At 41.8% G+C, this 13,881-nt stretch overlaps 1 protein-coding gene across 1 annotated transcript in view; it reads right to left on the reverse strand.

Moving 5' to 3' along the window:
• The window catches only part of LOC139219195 (transmembrane protein 132C), a 161,980-nt gene that overhangs the window by 8,508 nt on the left and 139,591 nt on the right, over nucleotides 1-13,881 (reverse strand). Inside the window, exons 7-8 of the mRNA XM_070851001.1 lie at nucleotides 9,244-9,387; nucleotides 2,345-2,553 (exon numbers count right to left, since the gene is read on the reverse strand). Coding sequence (XP_070707102.1) covers nucleotides 2,345-2,553; nucleotides 9,244-9,387 — 353 coding nt within the window. The remainder of the gene's footprint in view (nucleotides 1-2,344; nucleotides 2,554-9,243; nucleotides 9,388-13,881) is intronic.

Here is a 13,881-nt window from a genome sequence, read left to right on the forward strand (position 1 = left end):
CCTACGCTGCTCTCACTCTCTCTTTCTCACATCAATTTCTAACATGACTTTCCTGTAATCTATTTTTCAGCTCTCTCGCTCTCACCTTTTATTCTGTGACTGTTCTGAGCTCTGCCTGCACCTCTCGCTGCGACAGTCAGGTGGCCGGGGGGGAGTGACAGTGACAGTTTCCATTAGGTTTAATGAGGCATGGCCGGTCAGGCAGAAAAACGGGCTGACAGGTTAACATGCTGTGGCCCAATGGCTTGGCTTAGTTCCTAACCTCCCTTTGCCATCCCCTCCCTTTCCCTTATTCCACATCAGTGAAGGGACGGCAATCTAAACCAAGGTGACATTTGTGGCTGGCAACAGAAACACGAGGTCAGGCCATGTTTGTAGCAGTGAGTGACAGGTCAGCCAAGGTGCTGGAGTGTAATGAGGTAGCTTACGTGCTTATGTGAATGTGAATGAGTGCACCCAAAGTGGAACACTCATACACATTTAGAAACCTGTGCCTAGAAGACATCTTCTAGCTTTCTCTCTGTGATCTTTTGTCGCCCTTACAAATAGCCACATGAACGTCACATATCATACACGCTTCATGCCGTGATGCACTTGACAGACTTGACTGATGTGATCAGGCATGGATAGCAGGGGGCATTTGTGTTAGAGTGCCACCCTGTGGGGGTGTTGGCCGGTGAGAAGTGACACGGCAGTGACTTTGTGGCAGGAATGTCCTTTAACCTCTAAAGACCTGACGTACACATGCGTGGACATCACATTTTGGGTTATATCACCATAGTAGTTCATTCTGCTTAGCTGGGGCCGTATGGACATGTATGTGGGCAAAACTGTTGGTATTTCATATTGTTTTTTGCACCGTGATTTTCAAAACATGTTCAAAATATGTTTTGTATGTGTTATAAATACATGCAAAAGCAGTCAGGAAAAAAACCCTGCTATGTTCAGGGTGGAAATAAAGAGTTTTGCACAAAGGTGACTTTATTGTGTTTTCTATGTCTTTCTATATGTGGACAGAATGTTTCTCTAAAACTACACCATGTAAAAAGATGATGCTTAGGTTTAAGCATGCTTAGGAGAAATAAAAAATGCATATCAAACAAGAGCTCGGGTCTGAAGAGGTTAATGAGACGTACAGATCTGTACACATCCTTCATGCATACAAAAGTTATTATATCAGATATATTATATTAACTATTAGAAGAAGCTTGGAGTGCATCCTGTGTATTATTTTACTGTGTGTTCTTCCATCTGTTAGTTCCAACAGTGATACGTATTCTCTGTCCTGACACCAGCGTTGTCCCCTTCACATTAACAACTTGACCAACAGTAGAGAGGATGCACGTCACCTGCTACATCATGTAGGTTAATTACTGTTTTCATTTCACAGTAGAAATTGCATATTAATGTAATATCTTGGCTCTGACGAAGGGGCCGAACGGTGACACGGTGACCTGTAGAATTCCTTTTTGCTGCTTTAGAGCTTCGTGAGTTCAGCATAGTTGCTGCCTGTATGATCACAGTGAATAATAGTTACAGTAGCTAATATTAAATGTGAAGCGATTGTCAATTTTAATGTGAATAGGTTCAAAATAACCTTAGAAAAATCACTAATTTGAATATTTTTATTACAACTCTCTTCTACAACTGTTGTCTGTCTCTGTATGTGGTCCTGTGATTGACTCCCCCCCCCCCCAGCCGTGACCCTGAAGGATAAGCACTATAGATAATGGACGGAGAGACGGATGGATGTCTTGTTCGACTCCCAATGAGCTGCACAGATCATTGCGCACTGTGTCACTTTTCAGCTTCAGGAATTTTGTCCACTCTCTGTAATGCTCAAAATGATTACTCATTTCTTATTCAGCACAAGTACCTTTTGGGAGACTAGTCCGATGAATTATTAGCCACTCATTATACCACCTCTGCAACTGCACCTGCATTTTATGCCTCATATGTCTGCACCAACACTACCAAGGCAATTTATTGTGGCCTCCATTTATTTTACCAAGTGAATGAATGTGATTCGGATTCTCATGCAGGGATTGTTAAAAACTACTCAGGTTAATGACCTGAATAAAGAAATTTAGATTTGTCCTGGGACAAGGAAAGAAAGTAAGTATTATAAAATGGGCAAATAGAGCTGTGATGCATGGACACTAGACAGATAGAGCCATGTTCTGTGGAACAACTTAGCTCATTCAAGAGTTTAGTGTTAGTTTAAGGAACCAGGACTGGGTTTGTTGTGCTGCCATGAGGCTGCTGATGGAGTGCTGTGGTAAATTCAACAATGAAGCACATCACAAAGAACATCAGTACAGATGCACTGACGAGCAGGCCTTACCTTCTGTTGCCCATACCCACAGGGACCCTCCAGCCCTTTATCTGACTGAGCTCTGGGTCGGCCACGTCAATGAGCAAAGGCAGGCGGGGCATCCACACGCTCATCTCAAGCTGGGCGCTCAGAAAACTGTAGGTGAAGTTGAGCATCACCTTGTTCATTCCTCTCGTCTCCTTCCCATTGACGTACACATAGTCACAGCGCTCTGACACCTGGGGAACAAGGGAAGGATGAGAGACAGACGCAAAGTGATGAAGAAAGAAGAAACTGGATCAATTTGAGAGTAAAAACTTGGAGATAAAGAGGACCAAGTATTCTTATTCTTAGTGAGAAGATTTATCGTGGATGCCGTAGTGAAATCTTGTCACATTGACGGCTTTGGGGGAAATTATCGTCTGTCCTTTTTGTCCACTTGAAGTTTTTCAGTCAACTGCTTCTTCTGAGATGCCGGAGAGGGGAGAGATTTGGCATTGCTTCAATGAAACCTCAAGTGTCAGGTCTTCTGTGTGTGTGTGTGTGTGTGCAGGATGATATGACTTTGGGCCAACTTAACAGATGGAGCTGAGAAGCGACACAAACCTGCTTTATCCAACCACAGAACAAAACACTCCCTCACGCCAAATTATGATTGGCTGGACAGAATACGACTGCGACCAGTTACCGAGGCTCCTCAGATGCGTCTCCAACGTAGAGAAACGATATAGCAGGAACATCAGAGGTGCCTGTCATTAAATTCAAAGCACCAGAATCTCCTCATTAAACATTTTTTCCCCTTTGAGGACCAAATCTATTCAACAATCTGTCACTAATTCTTGTTTGTAATCAATTCGCTTCCATCTCAAATACCATCACACGCTTGATTGGCACAACTGCTCATTTCAGCACACGTCCTCAGTACTGACAGTTGCTTCTTTATAACAAACCAGTGACAAGAAGACTGTCATCTGTCTCCACGTCTTTGCATATGACTTGGCAGCTTTACTCACTAATGATGTCAGACCAGCCCCAATCTCTGAGCAACAAAACTGACAGCTTGGTATCTGTCAGTTCTCTCCTCCTCCTCCTCCTCCCTTTCATTTCCTCTTTCTCTTCCTCTCCCACTCTTTCACTCCTCTCCCTCAGTCTACAACAGTATTACTGTACTCGTCACATGTTCCTGTAATGAGAACAGGTCGTGCTTCAGGAAGGATGAGTCAAAGTGGGGGAGGGTTTAGGATTTCTTCCTGGACTTTGGTTCAAATACTCACTTTCATAAATGAAATTAAGGTGTATAATCAGACCGTCTGTGAAAAGATCGTTCATGCTGAGCACACAACATGAACCTAAATGCACACGTCATGTGTTGAAGTGTGCAACATCGATATCAAAACGATGCAGCGCAGCCTCATTTGACTGGTTATCACTTGGAGTAAAAGCCTGATGATGGCTTGGCATCGATTCTGACAACACTGCATGAAAAAAAACCCTGCAAAATATGAAAATGGAATTGTTCCATGCACCTAAGCCCGCGTTAATTTTTTAATTAATCAATGTCAGAAAATGAACTGTCAACAATTTTGATAAATGACTTGAAAGGTTAATTGATTTTTGAAGAGAAATGGTGGATATTGACAGTTTCCTTCAAAATTTGAGCGTTGTAAATTAAAAACATTTGGGTTTTGTCCTTTGAGCTCCCATTCATCACCATTTTCTGACATTATTTCAGCTGTGAAATCAATTAATCGTACAAATAATTGTCAGACAAATGATCACTGAAAGTAATGTAACTTGTTAAAAGCACTGGAGAGGAGATAACACTCATTTTTAGTCCTTATCATAGCTGCTACAAGACAGAACTCTTCCAGGTGTAAACTGGGATGAATTTTTAAAAACACCTGACCCAGTTAATGCAAGTTGATGATAATGGATTATATACTGTAGCTAAATAAATCTATTTGGGAGATGTGAGCGCATTGAGGAGTCACAGGAACACACATGTACACGATATGCACTAATTTGCAGGGTTTCTACAGGCAACCGTCTAAAGAACGAGCTGAAAGAGGACACTTTCGTCCTCATTGAGCCTCTTAAGCCTCACCTCTATTTTTGTTCCTCTTTGCTGTGTTCACCCCCCACCCCCATATCCCTCCTCTAAAATCATTCCATCTTTATCTTTCCTCATGAAACGCACATCCGATGACGACCACAGTGATTTAATTGAGATTTCTTGAAGGGGACATGTTCTGCACCACCTGACTGATATCGGTAGCTGCTGTTATCACCACTAATGTGTCATGAATCCGCACACAAATCAGTGCCACTTCTCCATGGAAACAATTGATTGTGCTGCTCATTGAGAAGGCTTGAAGTTGATCCAGAGTGACACGTGCGAACACAGATGAGGACACCACAGATTCAGAGCGTCATACGTGGATACGTTTGTGACTGAAATGACAATTGACTAAAACCGATTGAATGTCAAGCTCCTGAGAGAATGCAGCATTTGAACTCAGATCGTACTTTACTGGGACATTTCTGCTGCAGCCATCTTCTCTAAAGGATGTTAAATTGTCTTGATACTGAACGGAAATTCAGCACAAGCAAAAGGGATATTTTTCTGAGATGATTCTTGCTTAGTGCAGCAAATATATGCAATTTCCATCATTCTAAACTATAAAGACTTACTAAAACTATAAAGGATATCCTAGTGTGAGGTTCAGTGGTTATTGGATACACCTTAGGGCTCGACATCATCCTGATAAAACAGGAAACATGTTAAAACAGATCATCAAAACACTTGCTTGTTTTGATTCTCTCCGTTGAGCTTCATATTGCTGTTTGTCTCCGTTTGTATTTTAATCAGTCTGCCTTTTAGACACAAAGACCTGGCAGAGGCGTTATTGTAATCCCTAGCTTTCAAGCTAGTTTTTAGATTTGATTAACATAATTACATTACCCTGTTCTCCATCCTATTAGAAAATATTACGTTGTTCCAGGCACAAAGCTCGGACGGGACTTGGAGGCCAATCAAAAGCAGCAAGGGCCCGACGTGTTGTGCTAAATTCTGGCTTCGCTGTTCTCATGAAGACGGGAGGAGCGGGCGACTGGCATTGAAAGGGAAAACATTGACCTCAGGCTGCTCTAACTAAGCTCATCAGCGCGGATCAGTGTGTGTGGGTCAGTGTGGACGGTAACACTGCACTGCATCATGTCTACAGGGGGGGGGTTCAACAGGACAACTGGTCGGTACATTTACTGCAAAAGTGGCCTTCTGACGGGCTGCTGGTGACTTATGTCAGGAACAGGAAGCATCTTATAAGGATGTTGGCCCAGTGGCAGCGTTTCCAATGAGAAATATGACCAAATTATTCCTTGTATAGTTTTAAAAGGGTGTAACACTGACTAGATGCAAGAGTTCTGTGTGTGCAGTGCGCTGACGTGTTTGTGTTGTACTAGCACCACATCTGTCATGTCCCATGCACTGCGAGCTGAGACAAAGCTTTCTTGGCTAAACTCAATAGGAGCATAAAAGTGTATCACCATATCCATTGCACCATAGATACAACTACAAATGCAGCCATAGTCAGAGCAACAACCATGTCCAGAGCCACAGCTTCAGTCAGCACAGCCAGTCAGGGCGGCTGCAGCTCTGCATTCAGAAAGCAGCAGTAAACATCAAATGCATCATGTAAAGCTTCACGTGTCCTCAGTGCTTCTGTCTGTAGTATCTGCAGAGTGTTTCCATCAACTGGCAGTTTGTTATAACTGGACTGGACCAACTTTCTGTGAGTCCAGGGGCAATGTAAAGGTAGTTCAGATTTGTTTTGAATGTCCTACCAACATACTGTTCATATTAAGTATGGCATCAAAGTGAGTATGGGATGCATTTCGACTGCATAGTATGTGAACTTTGTGTTTGCGACAAATTCCTAGATATATAATAGATTATCAAGGATTTCTCAGCATGCGCCCTGAGCTCTCTTGTCACGCACAGCTGTCCCAAAATGCATTGTGTCTCTTCAGACTAGCCAATGACGAGGCAGACACCACAGTGTAGCTGTTGAGAGGCTTGGTTGGATAAAATCATTAAGAATGATGGCGAGTACTGATGCACGGACTATATATGCATGAATCATTTTCTCCAATTTAGAGGCCGCACATGGACACGTCCACCTCTGTGGGTCCCTGTAGGCTTTATTTCTTTTTAATTACAATGAGCAGCGTGAGCTTTCCGTGTGATTTCTTTGTTGCTCCTTGCATGTGTGTTTTCTTTAACGATTTACTTTCAAGATTAGACAGGATTTTTTCGGCTGTAAACATTTTAGCTTCTGAAATAAATGTTTCAGACAGCGCTAATGGAGCTCAGGATCCATCAGGGGGACGCTGCTGTACTCCAACAGTTTCTCTGTGTGAACCTGGGCTGTGCGTGCGTGAACTGTGCAGAAAAACACAGAACATTAATTAAAATTAGATTCTGACAGATCCTGTGTTCGTGTCTGAAGATTTAAATAATCGATGAAGGTGAGCTGCTGTGCTTTGTGCGTAGATGTGCACAGCGGCTTTCTTAAATTGGGGGGGACACGCTTATTTCTATCCCCTGACCCACCCGACCTGTGGAGGTGGAGTCCAGATAGAGACTCAGGACCCTGCAGGACTGTAAGGTTCAAATTCAACAAGAAGATATTTAATAATTGGTCTATAAAGAGAAATATTGTCTTGTGTGGATGTGGTAATGCTGATTTACATTTGTGTTAAACAATTTTCATTCAACTGTAGCTCACACCACGATGCTGCCATTAATACAGTTATGGAAGACGTATTGCACTTCAGTGTACACAGTCTGCTGGTAATGGCATACTTAACTGATTATTTAGTAGGCAGTATGCAGTCTATACTGTTTGAGTAGGTAGTAAACAGTGAGTATTTGAAATGTTCTGCTCTACACAATATAGAAATTCATGGAGGTGAGTTCGAGTGCAGGAAACCACCAATATGGTCCAGCAGTCTTAGTTTTGGGGCGCCGTAGTTTAGGGTAGTTTAGGTGCCGTCCGTGCTGCTGAGAGAGAACTGACCCTAAAAGTTTCTGTGAAAACAGAGGAAATGGAGATGCCGACACACCAAAACGTGCTTTATTTTGAGTTTCCTTTGAAAATAAGGTTGAAAAAGGAGGGGTACTGCTTACTTTTCCCAAACCGGCTGGGTGGGCTGGGGAGTACGCTACCGAGGTCAGCGTCACGATGTGTGGTACTACTGCAGTGGATAATTAAACCCTCAGAGAGATCTGCCTCTTCTCTTCTCTCATATGCATGTGCAGTGCACAGAAATGCACTAAATCAGCTCCTCAATGTAAAACTGACACAATAGCAGCGCTGCTCTCTTCCTCTCACACATACTGACAATTAAGATCTAATTGTTTGTTTTTCTCCGTCCGCTCACTTACTGTTTTTTCTCGCTTCTCCTTTTGCTAAATCTGATTCAAGGGCAGATATCAAATCTAATGTAGCCGCAGTGAAAACCTTTATACCACATACATTTATATACAAACTGGATTACAAGTGGTTTTGCATGTTTTGAATTAACACCAAATCCGGTGTAACATTTCCCAAAGTGTTCAATAAGGTTTTAGATTAATCACCTGAGCTTCCACAGAGCTAATGAAACTCAGAGATTTGAAACTTTCAGAAGATAGGAAATCAATCATGGTGAACATTTTGTCACATTTATGGTTTGTCGATGTTATTTTATTGGCAAGTGGTAATGAAGTTGCAAACAGGGGCTGTTGGGAAAACTCCTTGGTGCAAACAACCTTTCAAACAACCTTTTTACTGCAGGAAATCACTACATTCATACTACGTCTTTCATAACTGTATCTGCGATGCAACATTTCCTTTTAAACATTATCTGGAGGCAAATGAAATGAGAATTAGAGTTGCATCAGCATTACACGCCCTTGAAGCAGCAGAAAGAATAAAAAGCAACTTTTGTCTAATATGAATCTGAGCCGCTGTCTTCTTGAATTCTAACTCCTCCGTATCAGATGAGGAAGTATAGATGTCAGGTTACAGGATGATCAAAAACAAGTTTAGTTGAAAGTCTTTTTTCATTTCTTTTACGGCTCCTGTCTAACTTTATATTTTTCTATTATGCTCCTTCCCTCAAGAAGCACTGTACATATTTTCAATGTGACACTAAAAAAGACAGTCACTTGCTGAATAAACTTAAGATTTAGTTAATCAATGTATTTCCCCTTATTTGCTCGGTGTCTTTATTGGTTTTCTATGTGATTTTCAGAGAACTATTATAGCATTACTATATTCAGTATAAAAATAAAGAGGAATAATGGCGATCTGAGCAGTGAACGAAGGCTGCTTGGATCTCATAGAGAGAACCTTTTAATGGAAACGGGGGAAAACATGGCCTTTACAGATAGAAATACTGTCTCTATGATTGTATGTTGTTGTTTTTTTTCCAACATAAAGTATGTATCTGGATCTGTTGAGTAAGGTCTGTCTGCATAAGTGAGCACAGAAGCAGATACACCAAACAAACAGTTTTAAGCACAACTGCAGACAAATTGCTTTCTTCCAGCAGCATGTTCAATGAAGACAGCATGCCCCTGGATGGTTGCTAATGTTGCTGATGTTTTTCTTTTTTTCACGTTTCTGTGGTATTGATCTGAGTGCTGGAAGCTCTCAATTGTTGGCAAACCATTTAACAAAAAACCCCGGTCCCAGTTCTGCTGGAGGGAAGTCAGCATTCCTAGACTAATATGCACAAACCACCTCTGCACTCCCAACTTCTATTTTGTTCATTTTCTCACCCACCCACGTACCACTGGAAAGCTGACCGTGAAGCAGATGACAGTGAAGACAAATTGGAAAAAGGTAAAATAAAAAGCAAAACGCACGTTCATGCCCACTGACCTTGATAACCTGCTCATCTGTTGACTTGCACTCCACTGACTCTGTTACATCAGAGACCGCTCCGTCCGTTCCTACGGTGACCACCTTTACCGGCACGGCGACCGTTCGCCCGGTGAGGACGGCCGTGTTGAGGATCTCGGTGTCCTGCAAGGGAAAACAGAAAGGTGCATATCAATAGTGGTGCTAAATAACTGTTGGAATAAACAGCAAGAGCGTCTGGATCCCTCAGGCTGAAGACTTCAGATTACTTTTTGTTTACATGACATACAACACACAATTATGAGTTATTCTAATTTGGTCATTTAAAGAATTGTGACCACTATATGCACTGAGCAGGACATTTTACTTTTAAAACACAGTTGTCAATGAAGCAACATGTGGTCATATTTAAAGGGTAAAACACGTCTGAGACCCCTTCTGCTAGGATGACATCTTCTCTCTGTGCCTTCCAAAAACCTTACTAATTCTTGCTCTCGGATTTATGATCAGACGACACGGCGGCAAAGTTTTTGTTAGTTTAGGAACCAACACTGAGAGTTACAGCCAGAGAAAGATCATGTTCTGGGTAAAAATCACAACCTTCTTTAAATTACGAGACCTTTGTTGTCACTTGGTGAAAGTCAGGCTAAGAATGTTGTCATGCACTACTTCTGTCACTGGCACTTTGTTTCAGCACCTTTTCTTCTCTTGACTCTCTGCTGCTGTAATATGTGAGTTTCCCCGGTGTGGGATGAATGAAGTCTCTCTTATCTTATCTCTTATCTTCTGGTTAAAAGAATCCAATGTTGACTGTCGGTAGGAAATGGGAAATGAACAGCGGAGTCTTGTGTCAAAGTCTGGCATTCTCTTGAGTTATCCAAGCATCCTGACATCCCCCCTCTGTAGTTTATGTATCTGTGATAGTGTGACCTCAGCAGGTTTGGGTATTTGCTAAAATGACACAGGCTGTTGTTTTTTCTTGGGATAAGAGTCAGTAATTAACGCAGCACGTCTGCACTAGGATTTACTATACCAGGCAGACATAACGTATCTGCATTAAGCTATAGCTGACAGGAAGTGATGCTCAAATACTATGACTAACATGCTTGTTTGCCGTCTTGCTGGGACTAAGATGAGGAGATTCAGTTTTATGTCACTGCATTCGATTTCCTGTAGGATTTGTTTAGCCTAGTTTAAAACAGCTCCTGGAACGAGTGAGACACAGATATCCTCCAGTAAAAGAGTTCAAATCTGCCTTCCAGAGGCTCCAGCTTAACTATGCCTCATTCTCAATTACTGCGTTTTGAATTACTGCAGTTCATAATTTCAAATGAACATAAATAGACCACTGCATTAGTTTGTCAGCTGCCATCATCACTTTCATTCATGCATCACCACCAGTGAGTCACACATCAGGTGGTTGCCTCCAAGCTGACTAACATGCAGTCATATTTATACAGATGCAGCCTTCACAAGACGTCTCACTTTATACTGTATGCCAGTGATATTTGCTGTTGCAGCTCCCTCCACCATCCCCCTCCCCCTCCTCTGTGTGTTAAGACATGATGTTCATGTATGTTTTTAGGGGCAGATTAGTTCCCTCAGATTCGTTCTCCCAGCAGTATCTCTCTTGCTTTCATTAGTAACTCATCAAAGAGCAGCTGATTTCCTCTAAATTTAACTGTATAACCATTTGGTCTATTCCTTGATGTACTAAGTGTGTCTAACTGAAATAGACATTAAGTATAATGATGACTGAAAGCAGTAGGGCACTTGTACTTTTTGGTTTTGCTGTAAACAGGTAAAATATTCATTTAGTTATTGCACCACTCTTCATGGCACCAAGTACAAAGTGTAAACACACGCAAGTAAAATAACGACTAAATGAAAAGAAAATACAAATAATTCACAGCAGGTGTAAAATACAGCATGTGCATAACTAAAGGCCTGAATGGATCTCTGTGTAATTGCACAATAATGGGAAATAAAACAAAACGATATAAACTGGGCTGGCAGAGCAACAAATTAGAAAAGGCCAATGTGTACACACAAGCTTTTAGAAGTTTTTCAAAGCAGCACTGACTCAGCTGAGGGGGAGGCTGTTTCATAGTGTTGGACCTGAAGCAGAAAAACCTTGATTCCCCCCCCTCTTTGTTTTCAAGCTGAAGTGACAGAAAACATTTAACAGCATTTCACAGAAGATTTTGGAGACGTTGGTCCAGCATATGAAGCTAAAGACCAGAAAAATGTAGAAGGAATGCTTTATGTTTGCAGGACTGTATATGTATAGCAGCACATGTGAAAACCATTTGTTTTACATGCTCAACATGAAGTGTGTTCTCTTTACTCAGCACCAACTTGAAGGGCTGAATTTTCTGCAGTTGCCATCTGAAGCCCTTCACATCCTGTACCCTTTTTGAAATGTGTTCAAGAAGCTTGACAGGAAACTATGAGTAATATTTACGGGCACGGGGATTATGTAGGATTATAAAAACCACACAGATGTTTGGGACTCTGTAAGTGAGCATGTTAAGTTGATTTAATATAGCACCTTTCACAGAACAAGGCGCTTTTCAAAAGTCAAAACTGCTTCTTGGATGGAACAAACATGATCTGATCAAACATGTCACTTCTAAGATTAGACTGTACAGGTGAAGAAAGGGAGCCAATACATCGAGCAATCTTGAGAGCTATGCTGTCAGAAGCCGAACGATAACGACCTCGTACTTTTCTCTCTTTAGCTGTAAGAAGTTTTTAGTCATCCAGTCCTAAATGGCATTCAAGCAGTTGTCATCAGGTTTACAGAGACATACAGCTGCATATCATCAGCATAACAGGTTATATTATTAGAAAATGTGAAGGCATCTCATATTACTACGTGCAGCATATACAAATCAAATAATATAGACAGAACCCTGAGGCACACCACAGTACAGAGCAGCAGTTTAAAATGTAATGGGACCAAGCGACACAGAAAAACTCTACCTATCCTAGAAAGAGACAGAGCAGCAGTCCTGGGCGCTCCCACCCACTGCCACAGCCTCTCAGGCAGGATGCTGTGATCCACAGTCATCAAAAGGTGCGCTGAGATCCAGCAGCACCGAAACAGAGCATTCACCCACATCAGGCGTCATCAACATGTCACTGGAGAGAAGTTTCAGTACTTCTGACGGAAACCAGATTGGAATTTATCTAAAATGTCGTGTGCAGTCGAGACAGCAGTGAGCAGTTTGGCAACCATAAAATCTGTGAGCTGAAAGGCAGGTTAGATGCAGGCCTGTAGTTTATAGGAGGGGAAGGACCATTAGACCCATGAACACTTTTCAGTAAGAGGGTTGGTGTAATATCTGCAGGGCTGCTTCACATGCTTCATACTGCCCACCACATAAAATAGGACAGGAACAGACCGAAATGGACGGCCGGATTGGATAAGTACCTGACATCTCCAATCTTGTCCACAGGAGGGAGAGTTATTGCTATCAATATCTGGAAAGAAAGGCACATCAGCATTTAAAAAACCATGTTGGTGAACCTATAAATTGAACGGTGAGCTTGGTGGATTTCCAGAGTCTCTCTGCCCTTTAACATTTATGCTGGAAACAACAAACAGCGTCACTTAACCAGGGGAATCAAAGTGTCAGTTTACCAGCAGTCACTTTATTCAAAACAGCAGAGCAATGTGATTTAAAGGATGGACCAGACTTGTAATGTTGGCATGAGAAGAGGTTTCTGCATTCAGGGTCAAAAGCTGCAGAGAACTTTGGAGAGCTTAGAGGTGATTTAAGATTTGAGAGCAGCACACGTGTTTGATTAAATCTGAGTTAAAAGACAGGATAAACAAAACACATTCATGGTCAGAATATGCAGCTCCTCAGAGCAAATAGAATCAATATTCAAACTAAGCATGGAAAAAGTCCAAGGTATGACCCTGTGTGGGAACAAGACAGGTGCTGAATAAAATGAAGGCTCAGTGACAGAAATTCTGCAAAGCTGCATGTAACGACATTGATGTGAATAATAAAATCAACCAACTATTAGAACTGGGGATGTCAAAAACAAGTCAGACTTGAATAAATTCAAATACTATGAAACAAAACAACCAACTTTGGTCATCTGCTTTTCACACACAGAGACAACCCCAGTGAATGCCTCAAACCGGCACTGTAACCATCATTCTTATCTATTGTTTTAGCCATTAATCAACTAAGCACAGATGAGCAGCGGGCTGCAGAGATCACGTCTGGTAAACTCCACTCACCCAGATTTCTTTTTCGTTTTCAAACTTGCAGTCTTGAACTTCCACGAGTGACATCACTTGAGGCAGTTTATCAGATTGAGCTCGGCTCTCTCTGGAAGCACCGAAGGCTTCACACAGCTTCTTTCACATGTGCCGCTGTACTCTCCAAGACATGTAAACAGACTGTGAGACGAAAAATGGTGGAGTTCCCCTTTATGAATAGTTTATGGTCAAGTAAGATCACACAGTTACTTGAGTCTTTTACAGCTATTCCCTGGAACTCATCTGAAGTGGGAAAAAAAAAAAAAACTGACAATAATACTTCATGTCAAACTGCAGGCGCTGAAGAGATACTCCATGATAGGGCTGAGAATGAACGGCCTCATAGCAGGAAGAAGATAATGAGATCAATTAAGACAACG

Source organism: Pempheris klunzingeri, chromosome 19, assembly GCF_042242105.1.
Source record: "Pempheris klunzingeri isolate RE-2024b chromosome 19, fPemKlu1.hap1, whole genome shotgun sequence".
Lineage (NCBI taxonomy): Eukaryota > Metazoa > Chordata > Actinopteri > Acropomatiformes > Pempheridae > Pempheris > Pempheris klunzingeri.